At 47.0% G+C, this 24,966-nt stretch overlaps 2 protein-coding genes across 5 annotated transcripts in view; both read right to left on the bottom strand.

Moving 5' to 3' along the window:
- Cda5 (Chitin deacetylase-like 5) overlaps positions 1 to 17,514 on the bottom strand; it is a 36,225-nt gene extending 18,711 nt beyond the window's left edge. For both annotated transcript variants that reach the window (XM_076897107.1, XM_076897106.1), the window contains exon 1: positions 16,894 to 17,514. In XM_076897107.1, coding sequence (XP_076753222.1) covers positions 16,894 to 16,945 — 52 coding nt within the window. In that variant the 5' untranslated portion in view covers positions 16,946 to 17,514. The remainder of the gene's footprint in view (positions 1 to 16,893) is intronic.
- An 8-nt stretch (positions 17,515 to 17,522) lies between these two features.
- On the bottom strand, positions 17,523 to 24,718 carry Ttv (exostosin glycosyltransferase 1 ttv). 3 transcript variants are annotated; one of them, XM_076897121.1, is made up of 10 exons: positions 24,641 to 24,718; positions 22,448 to 23,510; positions 22,172 to 22,373; positions 21,980 to 22,099; positions 21,672 to 21,902; positions 21,332 to 21,598; positions 20,999 to 21,249; positions 20,129 to 20,258; positions 17,880 to 17,999; positions 17,523 to 17,803 (listed from the first exon to the last, which is right to left on the bottom strand). In XM_076897121.1, exons 2-9 carry the CDS (start codon positions 23,329 to 23,331, stop codon positions 17,919 to 17,921), a joined length of 2,166 nt encoding a protein of 721 aa, XP_076753236.1. In that variant the 5' UTR covers positions 23,332 to 23,510; positions 24,641 to 24,718; the 3' UTR covers positions 17,523 to 17,803; positions 17,880 to 17,918. The 3 variants fall into 3 exon arrangements, with proteins under 3 accessions (XP_076753236.1, XP_076753235.1, XP_076753238.1); XM_076897120.1 differs by lacking the exon at positions 24,641 to 24,718 and adding an exon at positions 23,703 to 24,475; XM_076897123.1 differs by lacking the exons at positions 17,523 to 17,803; positions 17,880 to 17,999; positions 24,641 to 24,718 and adding an exon at positions 23,703 to 24,459 and having other exon boundaries at positions 19,631 to 20,258.
- Between the last annotated feature and the right edge of the window lie 248 nt (positions 24,719 to 24,966).

The following is a 24,966-nucleotide window of genomic DNA, read 5'->3' as shown; positions in this document are numbered from 1 at the left end:
GGCTACTCGCGGCTTCAACGATACAGAAGAATACGTAATGCAGCCGGTGAACGCCCCTCGTGCCAGTCCTGCATCCTGGCGGATCACCTGGGAACACCCACTCACGATCCATCCTCGACGTTATTAAAGACACCTCGACCTCCTTGGTATTCGTATCTCGATCCCACGATACCTTCTGCGCGAACCTATCCTTCCACTTAAGGGGCGAGGACACGTCGGAAGACGAGGCGAAGCCGATCGGTTCGCCGAATGCTCGCGAGCGGGTCCTTCACCTTCCAATTCGACCGCTAACTGAGACGAGACAGAGGATCGTCGTGAAAGTAGACTCTCGAGGAGGGTAGACTAGCCTCCGAGCTGATACGTGAGTGAATTTCAGGTCGCCGCGTTAGAGGCGTTTCTCAGGCAGATAGACTGCTGACTGCGGAATCATCGATTGTTTAACCTTGCGATTCGGGTTATGCAAAGAGAGCCGCGCGCGATGGGTGAACGGTAGAAAGCGGTTACCTCGTTAAACGGGATTATTCCGTTCCGGACGAACACGCGATTAATTACTGTGCCGCGCGATCGGTATCGGCCGTTTGTTGCGTCAGCGAGTACAATTCGTAGGGGATACGGTGCAGCCGCGAGGAGAGAGTGTAAAGAAAGTACCTACCAGGGAGACAAAAGGTTACGCGAGAGGGGAGTTCGCAAACTTCCGCGAGATGGTCGATACTGTTGGTGAAAAGTCGAGGCGATCGTTACGAATCGCCGATGATGCATCTGGGTGGCTATTGTTGCGTTCGTCTTGAATCGTTTCCGCGGCGCGATCACGCGGATCCGCGTCGAAATTCCCGATTGTGGAGAACGCGAGCGATGGCGCACTGGGAAACGTGGTCGATCGGCCATGAAGGTTACGCAGTTGCAGGGGTGTGCGCGCGAGCAACGATGTTTTAACCTTTGCTATTTCGATCCGCGCGCGGCCACGAGTTAGAAAGGTGCAACAACACGGCACGCGGAACACGGTGTACGTTTCAAAATTTCCTGAACACCGATTCCCACCGATCTCCGGCACCGATTTTCGCCCCGCGGCGCAGACAAAGCGGGACACGCGCGACCGCCTGCGACTTCCCAAGGAATTTGCATGAATTCGCAACTGGGTTCTATCTCGATGTTAACTTTCGATCGATTCGCCGTGCCACGGGATGAATCACGATGCGAACATCGTACCTAAATTCAAACAGAGAATCGCGCGTGTTCCATTGGGAACAGTTCGGAACAATGACGAGCGTATCGGGTAAATCAAACAGGAAATTGCTGGTAAATTAGTGACGTTTGTTTCCATTTGGAACATCGTTCTTTCGCAGAGTCAGGGTGGAGAAATCGCGCGCGTTCAGTAGTGCAAAGGGGTATAAAGAAGGACGCGGATGAAGCGAGTGGAGGAAGATCGCGATAGTCAGACGCAGCCTCCCGCGCCTGAGGACGAGGGAACCGCGCGATTTCGCCAGCTCTACGTTCGATTATTACATCTGAGATAGCGGGTACTATTGTACACGAAGGTCTGGCATTAAATTCATGTTCCCAAGCCGATAGATACACAACTAGCAAGGCGCGAACTTGTACGAGTATTACTTAATTTCAAGCGGCACATATCCATCGAAACGAAATCGCTTCCATCTTCGGATAGCTCGCGTCATCGTTAATTTAAGTACATCCACTATCTTGAAACGTGCTCGAAAACGCGGAGAGTTTCTCTCGATTCATTCGATCGAACTGTAAAGTGGCGAGGCCCCGAGATTCTTCCCCGTGCTACGCGAGGGTATTTTCCATGGGAATACCAACCACGTTCCCGTATTTAACCGACCACAAACCGAAGTCCGCGGTTTCGAAAGCGTTCGGTCTCACTCTCGCTATCACGGGTATACCGTTATCTTTTTCGCGTTGGACACGGTACGCTGCACACCCACGTAAACGGTGGACAGGTATGGAACACAGGCGCGCGCGTTGCGTGCGCGAGAACGGGGTACGTAATGAGGTGAACGGTTCCAAGAGACAGACGTACAGACGCAAAACGAGCGTTCGTTTTAGCCGCGTTCTGCCAGATTTTGGCCTGCGAAAGAAGAAACAGAAATTGGAAACGAGTACTTCTTTGGTTTGATCGTTCACTGCCTCTGAACGCCTCTTCTGCGTAGGGTGCGAAACGTCTCAGCTTCGCTTAAAAAGACGAAAACCGGTAGACGTGGTTTCCGACCCGGATATAAACTGCTTAGCATCGTTACGTGGCGCTAGGTTTCGTCATTCGTAATACCAGGCCGATCTTGGATGCTTTCGGTGTCTCCGCGCGGGGCGACTGCGAGCGAGGAAAACAAAGGACGTGACTTTCTATGGAAAGCGGCGATTCCACTCGGGAATCCGTGCATCGGCTCCGAAGTTCCACCGTACGAATGGAAATTAACCGTTCCGCTGCCGGTTATTACAGTCACTGGATTCTAAGCATTACGTACCACTCTTGTCCCGGGAGTTACGTTCAGACCGGCTATTCGACGTAGAAATCAGCTGCGACGTTGATAATATCTCTCGTACCCGCGATCGTGTCCCAAGAAGTACCCCGTTAAACCAGTACCGATCGACTCGATCTATTTCTGGCCCCAATTAATTTTCGGCACGCGCAATACTCATTGTGCTCGAACGCTGCGAAGGCTAGGAAAGCTAACGTCTGTTGGCCAACCGTTAACCAGCCATCCTTGATCTAAGGTGAGGCAACCGATGCTCTGTGGATCGTTGAAATAGACGTAGTAAGGCGCGAACGGGTTCGATCCTCGTTTCTCTCGTTGTGAGCCACTGCACCCACGCAATCGAGGTACATGCACACGCTCACACCTACACGTACTCGTCGTTGCAGACGAGTTTCTGCAGGTTGGCTGGCTGCGTAGCCGGTGTGCAACGAGGTGAACGTTTGTATGCCGCCTTCGATCTCGGTTTCAGCTGGATCAGCTGACCACCAAGAGAGGGGAATGGCGGGAATTAACGCCACGTTTAGCCTCGTATTATCGAGCGGCAATTCGGGTACGCTTGCCAGAGCTTAACGAGCGTGATACAGACAGAAGGAATTTGAACAAGTGTATCTTGGCGCGCGCTGTTTTTTGCCAAGGATCTTGTCCGTTTATGGTAAAAATGATGACTTTTACGCAACCCGAGTGCTCGAAACGATTAACGCGCGCAACGAAATCGGTACGAACAGTCGTCTGGCACAGTGCGTGGAGTTTCACTCGAATCTTCGATCGACGCATCGCAATTTCGTAATCGAGTAATCGGCGACACGCGTATTTTTTCTTCTCGCCGGTGGAACGGCGATTTCTTTTCTCCGGTTGCACGGCTTTCTCCCGCGGTGCAAGCTTCCCGAAAGCGGACGGCAAATCAGCCGCGCGGGTACCATCGGCGTGAATAAAGATCGGGTTCGCGTGGACGCGGTGTCAGGATCCCGTTTAACCGCGAATGGAAAGTTCATCATCGTTACCGAACGTCGTCGTCGTCGTCGTCGGGCCGAAAATTGCGCAAAACGTTACGTAAATTATCAATCGCATTCCGATCGAGCTCGCGCAGCCAGAAACGAGTCTCGCCTGGTGTACTTGCGCGTGCGTTTTCGAAAAGAGCCGATCGGATCCTGGGAACTCGATGGCATTCGCTGTTCTAGGTAAAATAGAGTGGCGCAACGATTAATGTGCACGCGAATTTTTTCCCGTCCCCGCGTGTCGACAGAGAGTTCGGTTCACCGTGACGCGGAGCACGTCGTGTCGGTATCCATTTTCATTTGAAACAATGAAAAATAACGAACGCAGCGTTCTGCGTGGACGCGAGGCCTCCGGCTCGACGTTGCACAATCGAATCGTTTCCAGGAGGCCCGTTCGTCGAGCGATTAAACGGTGTGTGCAGGCGACGACGACTACACAAAAGGCTACGGCGCCGTGACGCAACCGGCTCGTGATCGAGAGCGCGATCGTGCCCTGAAAAATGGATCAAAGTCACGCGAGCGTGGACAGAACGCGGCTTCGACCCGTTTCCAAATCGGAGACGACCTTCCTCGGCCCGTTCGCAGCGAGGCACAAAACGCGTAACCAGCTGCTCATCGCAGGCACGTCCGCTTTCTTTCGCGCGCGGACGCAACGCTGACGGTTCGTTAGCATACGATTATTGACACGCGTCACCAATGCTGGCCCCTTAATTGGATCGTCGGTGGCGATTACGCGTTGTTACGAAACGACGGCACAACAACGCCACGGAGAATGTAATAAAATCGCGCACTCGCCTAGCGGGAATTAGAACGTCCCCGACTGTCGATGTCGACGAGAAACTTTATCGACTCGTGAATTTCCGCTTTCTCGAGGTCTCGTCGAGAAAGTGTCTCCAACCTGGAGCGTGGCGTTTTTTTCATTTCGACAGCTTGTCAGCGGGGGACGAGAGGCACGCCGATATTTACGTTATCGAGACCTGGTTACAGCGAGGCGTCGCCGCTAAAAATGGGCCGAGTCGGGCGCGAAACGCGCAAAGTCGGGCAATAAGTTAGTGTCGAAGGTCCAGCGCAACGATTTCACTTTCACGAGAACTGCGTGGTCGCATCGTGCTCTGGGGTCAGAGGAGGCAGAATTCGGCGACGATCGCCAATTGGAATCGGTGCTCTGGCTCCGGGGAAAGGCTCTGGATACGCGTGTCTCAAGGATACCGAAGGCGTTACCCGGCTCTTATCCGAGACTTGATTGCCTCGTGTACGTTCACTCGCGGAACTGAACGCGCGCCGCCGTTGACAAAATCGTTCTATCTACGATCATTGTCTCTCGATCATTTTCCTCGAGCACACGTCCGTTGTCGAAGAATTACGGGAACATCCCGTGATCCGAAGCTTGTCCCGCTCGAAGCATCCCGGCGCCCAATTCTCCCAACCATATGGTAACGAGCGGCGGCGTGTCCGTTCGTATGCTCATTAAAATAACGACGCGATTGTTTTCGACCTTAATAAGCGTCTCGAGATTGGCATCGATTCTTCAGAATTTCCCAAGCGCCGGGGCAAGTTGATGAAATTTTCACTGTACCGCGTTCCGAGAAGCGGAGGCGAACGACTGACCTTTCGGTACCCTTTTTCGCGCCGCGAAGGATCCGGTGCGGGTAAAAATCGCTCGCAGACAGCGGCGTTGCGATCGATCGCATGTCGAGACAACGCGGGCAATTAGATGACAGTCAAGTTCCGCGGTGTGACGCGTTGATTAAATCCCGGATTTGTCCGGTCGATCACGCGGTGTAACAGATTGCAGCTATTCCTGCTCTTAATAGACCCTCCGGTTCGGTGCAATCTGCGTCTTGCGTACGAGAGATTGCAGCCGCCGTCCGAATGAAAAGGGATCGTTAATGCACTTCACGGTGAATTATCGTAAATTCAGACGGAATTGCTTGGCTCGCGTCGATTTTTCGCGTCGGCTAGGTTCCTCCGTACTCGCTAACGATAGCCAGGGCTATGATTTATCGCCTATCCATCGCTGTACCTTCGATTCGAGCCGAGGCACGTGATTGTTGCCCCGATGGAATATTAAGTACGTATCCCAGCGTCATCTCGAGCGATTCTTGGGCGAATCTACGGCGTGTCCGCGCGATGCTGGTCCCTGGGAAGGGTTTCATCGACCTGAAAGCGGGTTTCAAGGCTGCACAGATGCGAGAGGCGTTACCTAGGCTTGAACTCCGAGCCGATACACCGCGCGCACGGACGTTCACTCGTGAATCCAGCAGAGATATCGCACCCTGATACATAAGCACCTACCGCGTATCTATCGGCTCCGATCTCGAGCTGTATCTACCCGGTATGTATGTACCTACACGAGCGAAACTTCCACTCGCGCGTCCCGTGCTAAATGATCGCGCTGACTCCTGTTACGTGTTCATACAGGATCGTCTGGCCAGCTGAACTACCCCGTGGGACGGTAAAACAACCACCGAGCACGCACGGAAGATTACACCACGCATCGCGATTCACATCGCGGAGTAAGATCGTAGCAATATGTTCGAGGCGAGACTGGACAAGTTTATGCCTGGAATTATACGCGCGTCCCTTTACGAGGGACAATAGAAAAACCGTGGCTGTCGTTTCGCGGGTGATTTCTCGGCACGTAAAATGGATCAGGAAGGTAACGCGATTCCTCGCTTTCCATCGATGGTTCGGGAACAAAAAGGGGTATCGTAATTGTGGTTTACGAGTTCCGATCTTGGGTTCCGTTCGACGCGGTTAAAAAGGCACGCGGACTTTCTTGGAACTCGTCTACGCATTTCTCGATCGCGCACACGTCCCAATTTTTATCCGCCTCTTTACGGATACCTACGATCGCGTATCGCGAAGGGTAGGATCGACGTGACGAGTAAGAGTCGCAGGGCACGTCGAGACGATCGGCGGTCAGCGTACGTCAGCCTGTCTGTATTTGCCTCCATATACGAACAACTTGACAACAAGATACGTCCCTTCGATAACGTTCCACGTGTAACTGGGAGGGTCAGCTGAAAGCCTTTCCGGACACGAGAAATCGCAGCCGAGATATATCGTCGACGTACCCGCGCGTTCTGCCTTATACGCTCGCGAGCGATCCGCACGAGTTCTGCCGCGTTGCGACACATCTCTCGCGAAAGCCGTCCTTCCACCGGCTGATATGCAAAAGGTAAATCGCGGCCTGTCGCGTTGATCTCTTTCGCGACCGAGATACCTCCACGCGTCCGCTCGCCGTTGTTATACACTCGCGTCTTACGTGACTCATGTGTTACGTAGAATTAAGAATTCGAACGGTGCAAGAGTACCCAAAAGATCGCTTCCGATCTCATTAGCGCGTCGATCAGAAGGTAGACGCGGAGAGGAAGCAAATGAATATCGCGTTCACCGTGTACGGTAAAAGGGAACGATTCTAACGCCTGTATATCCTGGGATAAGACTTTCTCCGTGGAACAGGCTACGTGCTGGCAATTCGGTGGACCGATTACGCTCCACTTCGTAGCCGATGTGCCTACGGTACGCGTCGAGAGATCTCGTTCGGCCATGAATGTTATATCATCCGGAGCCACGTGAGATTCCGTTCACCATGGAAGAGGGAGATTTATGCTCCAAAGATACGTCCGATAACGTAATTACTTTCTCCGTTGGGTAGGCGCGCGCGCGTTCGGTGACTCGCAACCGGAAGGATCTCTCGCGCGATTTCCTCCTTCCTCCTGGTCCCATTAGATCCGTGTACGCTGCGATCGAGTGTTCGCCGCGACTCCCCACTCGAGATTCGCTGTTCGTAAAGATGGCGAGAGAGCGTGTCCACGTTCCTTTGATTCCGCGCGATGATATGCGATGATATGCGAAACGCCCTGAACATTCGGGGTACGGAGATGGCGAAAATCGAAGGGGACCACCGACGCGTGCGCGTGACGTCGGGAAACCGAGCCAATTCGCCTTTCTACGAGCGGTAGGTCTGGCCCCGTGTGCGTGCTAACGCGCCGGTTACGTGCCACGCGTGTTTCTTAATACTGTATACGGTTACCGTCAGATTTCCGTGGGAGTGTGCAGAATCGGTCCCACGGACCGATCAAGGTTTTACGTTACCGATCGCGGCCATTCGAGAAAGGAACGATCGAACCCCTCCAGTCTCTCTCTCTCTCTCTCTCTCTCTCTCTCTCTCTCTCTTTCTCTCTCATTTCGCGCCTTTTTAACGTTCTTCTCTTATCGAGTCCATTGTCGATAGATCGCCACCGATCGGATCTCCACGCTTTCATTTTCGTTAGCGATTTGCGCAATACTCGTGCGTGGTCACGGACAGCGAGAGGTATCGTCTTTGCGCTGTTTCTGATAAACGATCGTGCAAATTCTTGTGCAACGCGAGAGTCCTTTGACGTCACGCTGATATCGTAATATCGAGTATACCGTACCAGGGTGGAAAGTAAACGAAAGTAAAGAAATCGCGAGAATTCATCGGAGATTGAATTATCGACAGTCGTTCGTAATTTCCACCGAGCGTGAGTAGATGTAAAGTGGGGCTGGCTCGTTCGAGAGTCGTGACGAAATCTGGGCGTCCCTCGAACACGGATCTCCGTGACGTCCACTCCTTGTAAAGGGAACGAGAAGATATGGTTCTCGATCGAATTATTTAAAATCCGCGCGCTCGTTTCGTTTACAGCTGTACAGAAGAGCGTAATCGAACGGAATTGAGATCTTGCCCCTCCTACCGTTGGTCATTCTAGAACCAGTTGCCCGAGGCTCCACGGAAACAAATCCAGTCCCCGGGTTTCGCAAACGAAGGTTAAATATTCGAGCAAATTTTTTCCCTTTGTCGTGCGTTCGTTTCAGCCGTGATGATTTATCGAGGCTGCCAACGGACAGATATTTGCATCGGTAGCGAAAGGTACGAGACCGGCTTTCGAAGGTCCTGTATTCGATTTTTTACGTTTCCCCAGGCGACTGCGTATTTTAAGCAACACAAACGTCCGTTTTTTCCGACCGGTACTGTTTCGATCGCGAAACAAATTTCGTTCCTCGTTCCCAACAGATGCGTGGTTGGCCCGTAAATTAGCCTGTGGCTACAGTCTCCCTTGACAAGTAACAAATTATTCGACCAACTCTCGTCATCCAATTGAAATCCGTAAATGAATAACGCAGACAAGATGAGATACGTTCGTTGTTTATCGACGCTGCGAGGCAAATTGCGGCGGCATTACATCGGGGATACGCACGAGCGGCGCAACATGAACGAACGAGGCGGCTGGTTATAAAATTCGAGCGAACGCGCGAATGGAGTCGACCAATGAGACGCAACAGGATGCACGCGCCGCGTTATCAGGCCGGAACATTTGCAGGAACGACAATGGAAAAGCTGCAAGGACGGCTCGAACTCCGGGTTCAAGATATTTTTAGGCGGTTCGGAGATCTTGCCGCGCGAGCACGTATGCTACCCTTTCTCTCACAGCTGTTTACGAGGACTTTGAGGGAAAGGACAAGACGTCGACCTTGAAGCGCAGACCGTGCTCCTTTTTTCTGTTTTTTTTTTTTTTTAACGTCAGCGCGAAAATAGTGCGAAAGCAAGGAGGTGATGTAGAGGAGAAACCTTGCCGGCGTTTGTTCGAAAGCGGATCCACGCCTTTGAGAGGGAACGCCGGTACCACCCAGCGAAGATCTTCGCGACAATCTTTACGGGAAGACCTGCTCGAGAGAAGCAGGCTCGTTTCTTTTCTTTTAACAGCGAAACAAGCCGTTTCGCGTAGAGATTCGAAAATCGATGGAATGCGGGAGAGAATGGAACGAGTCGCGTGACGATACACATACTTTGGATTCCTTTTAACCGAGAGGCGAAGGGTGACGAGGCGGAGCCGGCTTTTCAATATTTATAGCGGCGCCAAGCGAACCACTTTGGACGCGTGGAATCGTTTCGCTAACCGGCACGGCGAAAATTCAAATGGATTATCGTTGCCTTTAACGCCGACGCGGAAAGAAAAGTAGTAGCACAATCGGGGGGATCTTTAATTTCCGCGAAGAAGAAACGCGAACAGCGACTGGCTACGAACGCTTTTTAAAACGCAATCGTACCCGGCTGCGTGTGTTGGATATCTCGGCTGAGAATCGCGTAGAATTCTTTTTCACGGATTCCTTAATTAATTAGACCATGCAACCACGAGCGCCAGCCCGATGATCACACGCTGTCTACGCCGCGATGAAACTTTGTCTACGCGATGAAAGTAATCCCACAACCGAACTGCCGTCTATGCGAAACGATTGCATTCCGTTTTTTCCTTTTCGTTTCTTTCTTCTCGTTACCAGCTCTCGACTCAGCCGCGTTTGCTGCGTTTGCTCTCCGCAACTGTTACGTATCGGGGAATAACTCTGCCGAACGAGAGCTAGAAATTTTCCACGATCTCCAACCGGTGTTTCCTTTCGATTTCTGGTCGGCTCGTGCGACGTCCACGCCGCAAAACTGCGAACTATATTCGTCGATCCCCGCAAACCTTTCTCCACCTCGATACGCTTAAACGATCGATCGTCGCGTTCGTTCGCGACGAAGAAACGTAATTAGGCGGTCGATCGGTCGATCGGTTTGGTAACAATGTTTCCAAGAGTCCCTTCGCGCTCTGCTCGAAAATTACCGCTTTACGTAATAGGGCATCGAACGGTTGTCCGCGATTACTCGTGTTCTTTACGTGCAAACGCGAATCAACTCGACGGTGTGCCAATAATTACAGAGGCCACCGTGGAAGAGTTAAACCGCGAGATCGCAACTGCATTTCCTCTATGTTGCTCGAGAGCCGGCTGATCCTCCGCTCGTTGCGACCGGTCTTTCGTATAGCTTCCAACGATTACCAGATTGCGCAATTTTATTAATACGTCGCAACACCACGCAACCGGTCATTACCGTCGAGTTAAAGTCTCCATTTACCATGGCAGCGATTAGTTAAAGATACTGCAAGGTGAGATACACCGACAATGACGCGTTCATCGCGTCCCAAACACCATTTCCGATTAAAAAACCAACGACGAACGTAATGAAAAAAGGTAGTTGCGAAACGTGGGAGTCGAGCAGTGGGCACGAAACTACTCGATATTTTTCTCTCTCTAGAGCGCAAGTGAAAAACTGATACCGGATACATATCGACGACCCAGATATAGGACAGCTTGATGGTTTTGAGAGCAAGCCTTGAAGAAACTTGACCGAACGGTTGCGACACTCTACGCGCCGTTAAACGTCGAGCATTGGAAGCAGGAAAAAGAGCAGGGCGGCTTTACCAGGCGAAGTTCCTCGTGACGAGACACTCCGCTGCGTAATCAAGCATCTATCACAGGTGTTTTCGCTATCGTAGCCGAGGCGAGTGTTTGCTTAGTCGCGCGCTCACGTGCGAAAGTGCCGTGAGTAGCAGGATTTCGCTGCCTCGGACAACGGCGAACGAGTGAAACTTCGTATCTTGACTATTTTTCAGGACACGCGTGGCGCGCGTCGTTCGAATAAAACGAGGCTTCGTCTCGTCCGTGTTTTCGTCTATCGATGTTATTCACGGACGGTGTCGCGGAAGCGATTGCGGAAGGGCCGCGCCGACGAGCAATCAATTTTCATGAGCGGATCGCTCGTAGTAATCGCGCTAATGGCGCGAGCTGCGTAATTGCGCAAGGATTTCAACGGTGAAACGTGGAATATTTAATTGCCGCGATTAACCCGTTTCGATTTCGTAGCTGGGTCGCGGTCGCGCGCGCGCGCGCATTGGTGAAAATAAAAGGCAACCGGAGGATGCCGTGCAGGCCGGTGAAGGAGAAGGTGAAACCTCGTTTCTCGAGATGCGCCGCGACTTTTCGAGGGCAACGCGAATGCGAACGCGGCTGTCCTTAATACCCGCGTAACGCCTAGGAAATACGGGTACGCGATGACGGAGGAGATGCCAGCGTGGGCGGATTCACCGCGAATTGGGTGACCGTGAAAGCGGCGTCGTTCGTTATGCATGCCAAGTTTTAATTGCGTTCGATGGGTAGCGCCAGCGAGAGAGACGAGCGAGAGAAAGGGGACTCGAATATTAATGTCCCGATTTTGTAACGCCCAATAATGAACGAGACGCCTCTGGGATCGAACGAAACGAATTCGAGCGCGGGGCAATCGGTGAATCGCGGCGTTCGTAAAGAGAGTAACGTATCCTGGGAGGGCGTACACGCGCGGCTGTTCGCGATTGAAAGGTTAAACAACGCTCCGCTGAGAAAAACAATGGCAAATAACGGTGTATGAAATCGCGCGTCTATATCTCGCAAGACTAATGTATCAGGCATATTACACCACCCCGGTCGATTTCGAGATAACACGTAGAGTATGCCGCGCGGCTGGAACAGGATCTCGTTTACGACGTAGGCAGACAATTGTCCCGGCGTTAAATCATATCGGACAAGCTTCGACATCCCCGACGACAGAGGAACGCGTGGGCGACGCGTCTCTTCGCGAGGTGAAAAACGCTTGACCTACGACATCGAAGACCCCGAGCACCCTCCTCGTAACCCCGCTCGACTTCGGCTAGTAAACTGTCGCGAGTTGCGTTTAACGAGCTCCGCGCAGCCCTTAACTCTCTTTCGTTGTTCCCAGCTCGGTCTTATTTATGGCGAACCTTCGCAGCGCTTCAGGCTTCCTCTTGAAATCGAATCTGTTCTCTCGCGTGGACGCCGGCGAAAGTCTCGTCTGGTGTCGCCGATTGGGAACGGCGCTCCGAAATTTCACAGACGGAATATTTAATCGCGCGTCAGTGCAATCAAACGCGCGGCGATCGGGCCTTAAACGAAGTTGCCTTATGCGGAGGTATTAACGGGGATGTCGCGACGACGCGACGACAAAGGCTGTCGGTTCTTCGACAGTCCCCGTTGCGCGCACGAGCTGACGACGATGGTTATTTCGAGCGTTAGACAAGACGGATAATGGTTTTGGTTATTTGCGAATCCAAATATGGATCCTTGTTTATCGATCGATCAATGAAGGGGCTCTTAAAATGATAGCTGGCTCGCGCGCATTATTACGGTTCTCGGCTAACCAATTCCACCGCGTATTGTTTTACGACGCGCGGGCACGGAGGTTACAGCCGTGCTCGTAATAAGTAACGCGGGGTGCGTTAATGCCAATCATCCGAGGCTGTTAAGCTTAAGTAATTCGCGAACGCTGTTCAAAATTTATGCCCGTTTACATAATTTTTCGAGCCGTTGCGCGTTCACAGTTACACGAAATTACGACGAGGACGCGTAATTAAATTCCTCCTCGCTTTCGTGTCGCACCTACTTTGCCTTTAAACGGGCGCCACGAGAGAGAGAGAGAGAAACGTAGGACCAAAGAGATGCGTCTTGATATTCGAAAGTGTTTTTATTTTCACGGCCAACGAAATAGTTCCCCGTTGTCGTCGTCTTCGTCGCCGCCGTTGCACGGAACACGACTATGGAACCAGTCGGCGGTCCAAGGATAATGGAGGCCGTGAAGTCGAGGGACTGATACCCGGTGCATTGGCCACGGTAAATTCCCCGGGTAATTGGCGAGGAACAGAGGACCACAGCGATGGACACGCGATGGATAACGCACCGCGGAGAACGTAATAGGCAACACGGTGCGGTTCATGGCATAACCTATGTACGCCGCGGTAAATTCTCCTGGTAATTGCGAACAAGAGGCAGAGAGAGAGAGAGAGAGAGAGAGAGAGGGAGTGTGGGTGCTGATGGAATCCCGAGGGAAGGATAATGGCCGTAGAAACGTTCCGCCAGCGACACAAAGCGGCGAGCTTGCCGGGTACACGAACGAACGGCCGCGGGCCCGGTTCTCCAATGCGTGCTAACAAACGGAATTACAAGCCTGCGATATTACAATATCGGGTATCCTCCGGGAGTACTTTGTTCGCCACCGAGCACCATCCTCGCGTTACTCCTTATCCTGTAATACCGTGGAAAACGTTTAAACGGGTATGCGTGTAACAGGCTCGACACGACGATCCTCGATGCGAGCGAGAAACAATTTTACCTTAGGTACAGCCAGATTTTCTGTATTTTCAATAAACACGGGACGCTGTGATTGGCCGTGTAACAGACGATGAGCGTGGACGAGGAATTCTTCTAATAATTGCGAGGCAGAAATGCAACGCGGGTGCACTTGGAATCCCGGAGAAAGGATAATAGTCGTGGAACGTGTCCGGCCACGGTGTATATCGTATTCCTTGGATACTGGACGGGTATGCACTGTTCGTGGTATCGGTTTTAATACGCCGCGCGAACATAATTTACCATCGAACTGTCGACGGATAAAATATCGCCGGCTGGGTTACACGGACGTCTGTAACACCGGCTTTCAGAGGGCTGGTATCCGCGAATTAAACTCGCGTATCCGGTTGGGACGAAGCATTGTTGCGCGAGCTCTTCGCGAGATATGTTAATAATTCGAGCAGTCGTCTGGTGAAAAGAAGCGCGCGGTTCGGCTCTGCTTCGTGCACGAGAGAAACAGCTTGAATTCTCGATAATTGGAACGTTTAATGACCAGATTTCTCTTTTACTCGCAGTGCTGTCACCCGAAAGAGATACGAATTTTTGTAATATCCACCGCGCTACGCCGATTCGCGCGCGAATCGTTACTTCCGGCTGGTGAAAGTGATTTTTCAAAAGTTCAAGCTCGCGAGGGGGGAGGGCAGCCGCAATTGGCGCGAGGCTAGTGAGTAGGTACGTAACTCGAAACCGTAATTCTGAACAAAGAAACGATCACGACCTCCTATCCCGGACGATAATGGAAAAGCTAGAGAGGCGGTCGTGAGGTAATTCATATCCCTTTTTATTTTTTACCCGAGAATGCTCGTGGCTCGAACTGAGGCTACCTCGGGCCGCACCCTGCGCCACCCAAACGTAATCTCGGTAATATTTCTAGCCGAGTCCTTGACGCCGAGGTTGAGATTGGGGGCGGATAAATTACGGGGCGTAAACTGCATCCTGACTGTAAATTACTCGATAGCGGTAGACGATATCGCGATACGATGGCGCCTACGCGTGAAACCGCGACTACTTCGATAATCCTAGGGCTCTCGATCCGGTAGGATTCCTGCCGGAATATCCTGGTTGACCCCCGCGATTCCTCTGTCCCTCCTTTCTCTTCTGCAAATTTCCTGCTCCGTACAACGGGCGACCTTTTCGCGTTTTACGAAATATCTTGGACTCGTCGGCTGGTCGGGACCGACGACAACTTTATTTCCGTCCGTGGGAAAGGAACTATTCCAACTTGTCGGCGATTTATATCAGAGCAGAGCGAGTGGGAGCGTCAGAGGGAGCACGAATAAATTTGAATACTCGTTGCGGCGGGCACGTGGCCTCTGCTCAGCTGTTTTCATGAATAACATCCTCGTCATCCCGCGTAGCGGTGTATTTCTAGCGAGAAAAAATAAAAAATATCGAAAACATGGTCGAAGGTCGGATTCCACGGCATCCTTACATTCCATTAATCCATTGTCGTCGGCAGATCTTCGCGTAGTTAAAGAGAAAACGCAGCCGACAAACGGCGCTATCACTTAGCGTGTAATCGTCGTTGTTGATCGCGCCGTTTGTAGTAAGATGATTCAACCGAACGGTACGATAAATTGCGTGAAGGTGGTAATAAAACGAGGTGGTACGTTTCCCCAGACCGGTTGAATGGCGCGCAGGAAGTACGATAGATCGTAGGTACCGGGTGAACGTCGTTCGTACAATTTCTGCCGAACCATCGATTTCCCAACAGGTATAATTTAATATCGTTCCAGCTATCAAAGTTCACAACCGGCTAGACCCGACAGCGGACGTACGTTACGGCGTGCGCAGTCCTTGTTAACCGATGGGAATAGATTTCTTGATTCTATCCACAGTCGCTGCGCCCGTTGCACCTAGGAGAGCACCTCCGGCGAACGATTTCGCAAAAGGATCGTTTCCACGGCGAACCCATCAACCGTGTTACCGAATTGTACTACTATCCTGTTAACATTTCCCCTTGTTTGCGTCCGAGCCACCTTCGTGCCGAGTCGTTCCATCGATTTCATTCGGAAATCGAATCTCTTCCGATATAATCGCTATGGTTCACCGCAGCACGATCGATCCCTAGTTTTGCAACAGGTTGGAGCTCGTTGTGCATGCACAGCAAATGGCATCCGCGTTCTGGCGGACCTTTTCGTTCATCACGCTGGATCACCGACAGACGATTTGTTTACGAGCTAAAAAGTATTTAAACAACGCTGTTAACCGATAGCAAGCTGGTTTTTGTTGATTGTTCGTTTGTCGACCGACGGGGGAGAAACTGTTGCAATCGGGCAACACGGTAGGTGGGTTTCGCATGCGAAACGATCGCTTTGCGAAATCCTTGCTACGGTGGCCGCAGACTTCGGCGAAGGTGCCTAGATAAATCAACGAAAATTAACAGCTGCGAAATTCAATGGAATTTTTCAGCCTCGGATTAGTACGAAATATTGTGCAAACCACAAAATGTGCAAAACTGAATGAAACCGAATAGTTCTATTTGCGTGCCGGATTGGTATTTCCTTAAACGAAGTCGTGAAAAATATTTGAAAAATATACCCCCGCTGGACCATGATAAGAATACCGCTAACGAGTAGTGGATTTTTCCAAAAACGGCCCAAACGAATTAAATCGACCTAGCTATTCGAGGAAGCATTTTAAAACGTGTATCCGTATTTGGGATCCGGTCGAGAAGGGAACCGCCGCGAATACCGTGGAAAAAGGAGGTTCGCGCGAGCACCCTTGGGGCACACCCTCGGGGACCGACAGCGCTTTACTTGATTTCCGCGTGTACTAGTTATTCAACGAGCCGAACGTTACGTAAACTGACATTTTCGCGGGTAATGCGAACCAGTCAACGAGCGGGCTCACCGGCGAGTCATCGACTCTCGTCAGGATTCGTTCATTTGCAACAGTGAATTTTTTGACATCTTTCAGAAATTTCCTTATATAAGTATTATCGTCGCATAAGAAAGTGGTTTTTATTCACTTTTTGTGTAAAAGTTCAACCCGAAACAGGTGAAATATCACTTGTGAATTATATAACTTAAATTATTCGGGATATTTGAATACGCGTCGCCGTTCACCGCTACGTCCACGCTCGGTTTTCCTCTCTGACCTTCGAGAGTGATTTAAAACGCACCGGCGCGAAATGCGCTTCGCGCGAACTGAATTTTCGTATGGAACGGACGCGCGAGTTTTATTGACAATCGCGGTAAAAGTTGGAGCATGCGATTCGAAACAAGCGTGGCGAGAATGCCATTCCTGCAAGACCAGTGATGTAACGAAATAGAAATTACATTGTATTATAAACATCTGCGGTCTAGTAACAACATATGAATTTTATTACATCACCGTACGAAGCAAGCAAACAAACCATTAACAATGAATTATTTAACACTCACCAATTCTCGACACGACCGTCAGCAGGAGCAACACGCTGCTTACGATGATCATCTTGGTCTTTCTATCTTCGATTGTAGTCGCTCGATGAAATCACGCAGTTAGCAAATTTTCCAAACGATGTGGCGATGCTGGTGCTTGCTACTCGAACGTCGAAGGGTTCGCGCACATACGCGTGAAAAATAAAAAGGAGGATGGAAAAGGAAAGGAGAAGTACTGGTCGATGTACGGGAACGAAAATTGAATAAACCGGGTGAAACGGATGATATCGCGTGAAGCGGCTGACTCCGCGCGACGTTGTTGCCGCGGCGATTTCCTTTCGTTTTTCTTCGTTTACGTTTTTACTCGAACTCGATCCCGGCCGAGCAAACACTGACGTTCTCTCGGGCACGTTCTTTTCGCTGGAGAATTCGGCGAAAAAATTGTACGGGAAAAGAAGAGGGAAGGAAAGGTGGCAACGGAGGAGCCGGAGCGCAGCAGCTTCAATGTGGCGCCGTTTCAAAGCCGCGAGAGCTCCATCGACGTCGCAAAACATATGCTACGGTCACGAAGAGAGAAAGGTGACTGGGTATACGCAAGGCGTGCTCAATACCTCCTGTCTTCTTGGCATAGTCACCTTTCTAGCAAAGCAGCAACAAAGAAGGGAGTGTTGGTACTATATCGCGTGGCCACCACCATTCTCGCGTTCGCGATCGCACCGAACGGGACGATGGTGGTGGGCCACGCTCATGGTGGTGGTTATACGATGGTGGTGGTATCGGTACACGGATCGCGGCTGCTTTCCACCACCAAATCCGCCTTCCTTCGATCGGATTTTTCTGTTCCCCGTATCGGTAACCCTGAAACCATTCTCAGCTTACGTGACCGGCCAACGAGAGAAAAGTTTCACGTCGATCGCCCGCGCTCTTTCTCCTACAAACGAAATGTCGAGGGTTAGTACGAATCGTCTACGAAGGCACTATCGTAAAATCGCCTGAAATATTTGTACCTTTCTTCATCGTGTATCCGAGGAATTTTGAATAGGATATTATGTTTCGGGAAAAATATGGCGTGGTCGAGTCAGGGGGTGAATCGATACGTATGAAGGTTCTTTCGTGGCGGAGGGTCTCTAAGAAAAAAAAGATAAGCAATACTATAGTTCGATCAAACTATGGATAAATACATACAAATAATAATAATATAATAATGAAAAAAATTTTAAATATATATACATATATATTCTTGTCGACGAGTCAATGATCGCGTAAGTTTGTATAAAAACTTTATTTCCTTGGCCATATAAAATCACCAATATTTTGTTCAAATATACGTTACTTTGACGCAACAAGATTACATTGACGATCAGCATCGAATTAATGAACTTTAAAATATTTCGAAATATCCTTCTGTTAGAATAAAACGTAAATGTTTGGTACCGTAACAAACGCAACGCTATCGCGGGTTACTTTGTTTAGAGTAAAAGCGATCATTTTGCACAGTCCCATATGTAATTAAGATTTATAGAGTGAAGAGTAGGCAGGAAAGAAGAACTAGATTTATTCGTGCCAGTAAATAGTAACAGTAAGAGACATTGTACCTTAAAAATTATTTACATCGATCTCTTGTATCGAATAGAAAGCATAAGCAACGAGAAACTAATCGTGAAAAAGGGTTCTTCGTTCCTGCTGACCCTTTGAGTATCGAAATCAACGCTATAATAAAAATTATTACATTTCTTATAACACATGTTATAACGTATAACGCTATCATTACAAAGAAATGCCATTGGTGGAATTACACAGTCCTATTTAATTCTGCCTCCGATAATTACGAATATATCACATGATAATTATGAACGTCGCATATGTATATACATATATATATATATATATACACATATGTAGACGTATATTCCATTTTTATTCCTTATATCGTGGAAAAACAAACACGGCATCGACTTTGTCCACGCGGATCATTCACTTTCCCCTTGGGCGTACCGGTACAATAAATGAACGTAAACGACTAGACGTACTTGCGATATTATTTCACAAGTAATTTCTTACTTCCTTTTAAAGGTCTCCTGAGAGCAATCAAACTATAATATATGTACACATATCTGTATCCGCGAAGAAATAAAAATACGCGATATCTGTATGTAATACGTGTATGATAATACGTAAAACCTTGAAATACTTTCTACGTACTTGATTACGATTTACGAATAATCTGTGTCCTGGATAGAATACATAGGGAAACTACGAATGTACAGTGTTATGTACATATTGGGAAACGAAACGAATTGCTTTGCGTAAACTTGTCTTCATACACAACAACGTAGTACTCTTATGAACGCTAAATAGAGGCAAACATCGATATCTTTAATGATTGCAAGAACGATATGTACCTAATTACCGATATCGGGTCATAAGAATCGAAATGTAGATAACAAAATTATTACACACTAGCTCTCAGATAGTCCACAAGGTCGTAAGTTGCATTTCAGTTTTCGCGTTAAATAGATCCATCCCTGAGGCTGGCTACTCGAGACGCAATCCACGCGTAGCTGCGTCTTTTTTCTTTACCTCTGGCTTATACAAAATATTATCTGCACGACAATTATCGTTTTAACGATTAGAGCAAAGTAAGCGTTTGATAAATTTAGTATTCGAGCAATTTCAATTGACTATAATTGGAACACTTTGTGTAACTTTCAAAGGCCGGTTTTAAAAGTTGAAAAATCTGCCAGATAATGCTCGTCTCTTTTTTTTTTATTTTTTCTCGTTTTATTAATAACTATGAAACGATTCGTATGTACATCAATTGAATACTGCAAATATACACAACAACGGTTGCATGCCGTGGCCCAATTCAGATTCGAACAATAATTACAAGATATCCCGTTTACTTTGTACAAAATTCATTTTGCGAATACATAAAAGCGCAGAGTATCGTCATTCGTAGAGAATGAAGGACCTTCTTGATTTACTGCTGGGTCAGCCACTGGGACACAGTGGATTCTTTACTTACAACAATGTAAGTGTACCTTATACATTTGGAATAGCCTCTAGCGCGCGCACGCGATCATCAATTAGCAATATGCGCCACTATTTATTGGAAATATTCGAGGCTATATATATGTATACATATATAGGATACCCGTTTCGGGGTTAGATAACTGTGTAACTGATGAAATATCCTGTAGTTATTCTAATTACTAACTAATTCAATTTGCCTATACTTTTTGCGCAAGTTGCTTACAGAGTCTTTGAACAGAACAGGATCAAGCCTCATATTTGATCGCAATAACGGCATGTACCCGAAAACAGCCACAAACGTATTCATGCACGTTTGCCGCTGTATAAAGTGATCCGGATCGTTCCATGGAGATCTGAAAATTCGAAGTGTTAAGCAAGACAGTAAACCGGAGGCGCCATTCTGCTACGCAGGTACAAGGACGACTGGACGCAACGTAATATAGTTAAATGTGACACATCGGTGAGAAAACGTGTAGAACAGCTTAATTCAATGATAAAAAATTCATTAACTAACAGCAAAAGACACTCGCCGTACAAATGAGACGTCAACTCTATTTAACATAGCGGCAAAATATACGCGACAATAAGCACGCGACAGATTTATCATAAAAAGCACACTTTCAAAGTAAGCTGTATCGCTGATGAAACTTGATACCTTGTTATTGAATCGACCAACTTCTATTTCAGGTTAATTGGATGTACGAATGACTAAATGACACTAAACATTTAAGAAATCGAAGAGCAGGTTAAACGAACGTGCGCGCCGATTCGATGTAATGACGAAACTTCGAAATATAGTCAGCGATTCGATATCGATATCGAATTCGGGAACTCGATCGCGCGATCTATCGTTTCATTGGTCAGTTTTAAATTATTTCGATTCTAATGCTACTCAGTTCAAAGATGGCTGTTAGTGCATACAGATATCGATATGTTAACGATGCGAAATGTTACATTTATTGTGGAAAAAGTGCGAAATAATTGGATTACTTGGAACGCTACGAAGGGGTCTATGGTGTTTGGCGTCGCAGCCATTTGGAGGATCACACTTCTATACCCGCGTAGCAGTTTAATAAAGGTATGTAATGCATACCTGATTCCAGCTATCGTAGTATCTTTATACAATTTCCGTTGAGTTACTTTAATAGGTGGTCTTCGCGTAACATGACTTACTAAAAAATTCATAAGTATGTCCTCGCAATTTTGCGATTGTTCGACAGTTTTGTGAAGCGTCGAGCTCAATAATTCGGTATACAACGTATTATAATAACGATGATAAAAGGCGGCACCAGTTAGAATTATGCTATAGTCGTTTGTCCATTTACTCGTATAGCCCCACGAACGCTTTACGTGATATAAAAAAAAAGCGCGTGTAAAGAAACGAACTGTAAATATTAAGGGAAAAATTTGGTACTATTAAACTTACTTTGGAATCGTCCCAGTAATGCGATCTTGCCGGGTAACCCACTATTCGGTCAGGAAAAGATTGCCAAACGGAGAAAGCGAAATCAATTTCATCTGTATTAAGTGTGGCATCTTCGTCTAGAGATAATATGGCACTAGTTTTGATCAACGGATGAGGATAGAAACGTTGGGATATACCATCGACCGTGACAACATGTATTGATGCTTTGATCCCTTGCCATCGTGGTCTTCTTGGTAACGGAATGTCCGAGTTCCACATTAATATAATCTAAAGTACAATATCGTCATGTGATGAATCCGAAATAAATACGAGTCGGTTCGCTATAAGGCGATAAACTCACCTTATCTAGATATTTGCTTTTCGCGATATTTTTAAGCAAGCGATATAAGACAGCAGTGGATCCCAACTGCGAGTAGATGATGGCAGTGAATGTATTACCTGGATTACTTTTCGAAAATGGAAGTTCTTGCTGACTATCAGCAAACTGCGGTAATATAGCCAACGCTCCGGGACTAGTATTCCAAACAAGTTTCTCTCTTGTACCTTCCCAAGGTAGACGCTCGCGAATATTCTATGAGTTCGATCGAACGTTAGGAAATTAAAGTCGTCTTCTCTATCGAAATGTTAGCACCACCTTATTAACATTACCTCGAATACCGTAAATACAATTTTCTCTATCGACGAAAAGTATCGTTCCCAAAGGAATTGTGTCTGCTGTCGTAATTTGAGGATTTGTACGTTGGACACAGACCTTACTATATCTGGAATCTAAGAAAGTAACGTTTAGAGTACGAGTTTTATTATTCTTTTAATATCAAGCCTTATGTTAAATTTATTTACTTGAAGTAACAGTCTTTCATCAGAAAATATAACAGCTTGTGTCCAATCGATTCGTTCATGAAAAGGAAGTGCCCAGCCATTACTTAAAATAACCGGAATGCATCCAGCTCTTAAAGCTTCTAAAAATCGGAAGCTGCCAAGTCTTCTTCCTCTTGGTACAAGACAAAACGTAGCATTCATTAATAAAATTTCATAATCGTATCTGGAATAACAAATTAAACGTTAAATTTGATTTTTTCATTTGATTTTTCATTCGATTTTTCATTCGATACGCACGTATCATACTCCTGATTATCTTGTTGACAATGTTCATCTTGTAACTCTCTCCATGCTTTACCGTGACGACATGTTGTGACAAATACCAAATCTTTGCCATTGTGTAAATGATAGAGAGCATTTCTAGTTTCAGAACCTATACCATGGACGTATCTTTTACCCTTGAAAGCTGCAACATATTTTTTATTGCTAGGAAAATTATTCTCTAAAGCTTGACCCGGTTCACCGCCGCGTTCCGGATGTTGTTTTCCAAATAATGGTATAGATATATCAAAGTCTGGTCTGTGCTTGCTGATAGACATACTGGCTTTTGCAAGCATCGCATATCCCAAATCAAAGGCTAATGATTCCTCCGCGTAGTCGGGCCATGTTCCAGAGTATAAATTGAATATCAAGTGATTTCTTCCGTTATTCCAGTACTGTAGACGCATTAATTTTGAAGGAAGGTTATGTACGAATTCTGTTGATAATGGATCTCTGTCTAACGTATCAAGAGCTAATACAAATATACATGCTCGACTTGGATCCGATGTATAATATCTTGATTCCGTAATAACATTTAATATTTTTTGGTACAACGGACTTATCACATCTTCAACTGGATACACGTACACTGTGAACCCCTGCTTGCATCTTGTAAAGTCAAAACAAGTCTCCATACGGCACTGCCTTGTACGTTGAGACATTAATGGATTTCCATTTGATGTTCTTAAATCCTTGTCGTATAACTCTTCATTTAGACTTAAATATGAAGGCAATCGCTCATAAGGCAACTGAGATCTGCCTGTAGACTTTTCACTTTTTAACCGGTAACCACCGAAGTAACAATAACCAAGAAACGCGCATGTTACAAATAATAATAAATAGCGCTTCTTGGCTTGCATTCTTAATGCAATCAGGTTATACTCCAATATACACTGATTTTAAACATTATTTTTCATATGTGAAATGCATGCATTTAATCATAAATGCATCATAATAAGCTTATTGTTATTTCGCAATTTTATAAATACATAAATCAAAACTGACTCCAGAATGGAATTAATTTCATCTTTAAAGATTGCTGGAACAGAACGAAAAAAGAACCATTGCAGAAAATATGCACACTTTCACACGTACGCACAACATTCGTACAACTCTAAGTTACAACACTTATTGTATAACTACCACCATACAATAATGGAATGCACGATTGTAATGTTTAAAGAATTTTTATGCAGAAAAAATATTGATGTAGAAACACATGGTTAGTTACCTTCTAATTCGTGAGATTCGATATTAATTATTGACAGGAACGTTTTGAAGGTCTGATTATTATAAAATACATGGCAAAAAGGACGTGTTTTGCTTTCACTTAAACGTCAACCCTATATTTATATCTATACATTACATTACGATTTACAAAATGTCGAATCCAAATGACAGATTGTAAACGTTCGATGGATACTGCCGTGAGTTAACCTGTACATGAATTATTACGGACGTTGCACACAAGAGCGATTACGTCAAACATATCGAGGTTGGAATTTAACGAACCAGAGATTATCGACGGCTCATACTTATTTTACGATTAAAAATTGATCTCGTTAGAACTGCACAGTAAACTTTTATCATAGGTTAGTTCTGATGTACATAGAATTCGCAGAACTCGCCGGCGTTATTACGCCCATTCGCATTTTCGGTCGGCGTCACTACACACGCGTGACATCGATCGGAAAACGTCTCCAAGTGCAAAATCATTGCACGGAGCCCATTAAATAATTGGTTTAAAAAGCAACGCGAGTTATGCAATGACGTTGGAACGATTAGACTGGCAAATCGCTTATTGGTTACTCCGTGCCGAGCACTCCACGACGTTTGATTGTGTGCGAACTACTGCGAACTAAATACTAGTTCACTTCTGCAAATCTAAACAAAACTGTCGATCAAGGTTATCCCGCTATCTGGCGGTAAGTCAATAAACCTATCGAGCCGATTTACCCGCTCCGATTAAATTTATTAAAAGCCCATATTTTTTTTACTGCAAATCAATACTCTTTTAAAGAGACACGTGGCTTAATGCAAAACTTGTACGGTATCAATTAGAGTGAAAGTTATCATGTTACGCTGGGGAGTTCGTTATAACTCAAATGAGAAAGTGATAAATGAAAAAACAATAAAAATGTTTAATGTTTTTCATAATGTAAAACTTACGTAACGAGATACTTTTCATCCATATGGAATGTATACTTTGTATCGCACGCCAGAGGAAAAGTTTTAATTTGTTTAACTTTTTTACGCTTAATAATTTTGTCTTTTGTGTAGTTATAATTTTTCCGAGGGTCGACAAACTGGGTCAAGAAATCGAAAACACCTCGATGCACGCTGTGAACGCTCGTCGCACTACTTTACTCGTTCGAATGATTAGATAAACTGTTTCTTACTCAAGAATTATCCTGCTCAGAGGTACATAGAAATGAAGATGTTATCCTTGATCGTTGACTCTTACGACCGTCTTTTTTCCGTACGCATAATTCCAT

Source organism: Xylocopa sonorina, chromosome 6 (genome assembly GCF_050948175.1).
Source record: "Xylocopa sonorina isolate GNS202 chromosome 6, iyXylSono1_principal, whole genome shotgun sequence".
Taxonomy (NCBI): domain Eukaryota; kingdom Metazoa; phylum Arthropoda; class Insecta; order Hymenoptera; family Apidae; genus Xylocopa; species Xylocopa sonorina.
This window is presented reverse-complemented; position numbering and strand designations above follow the sequence as displayed.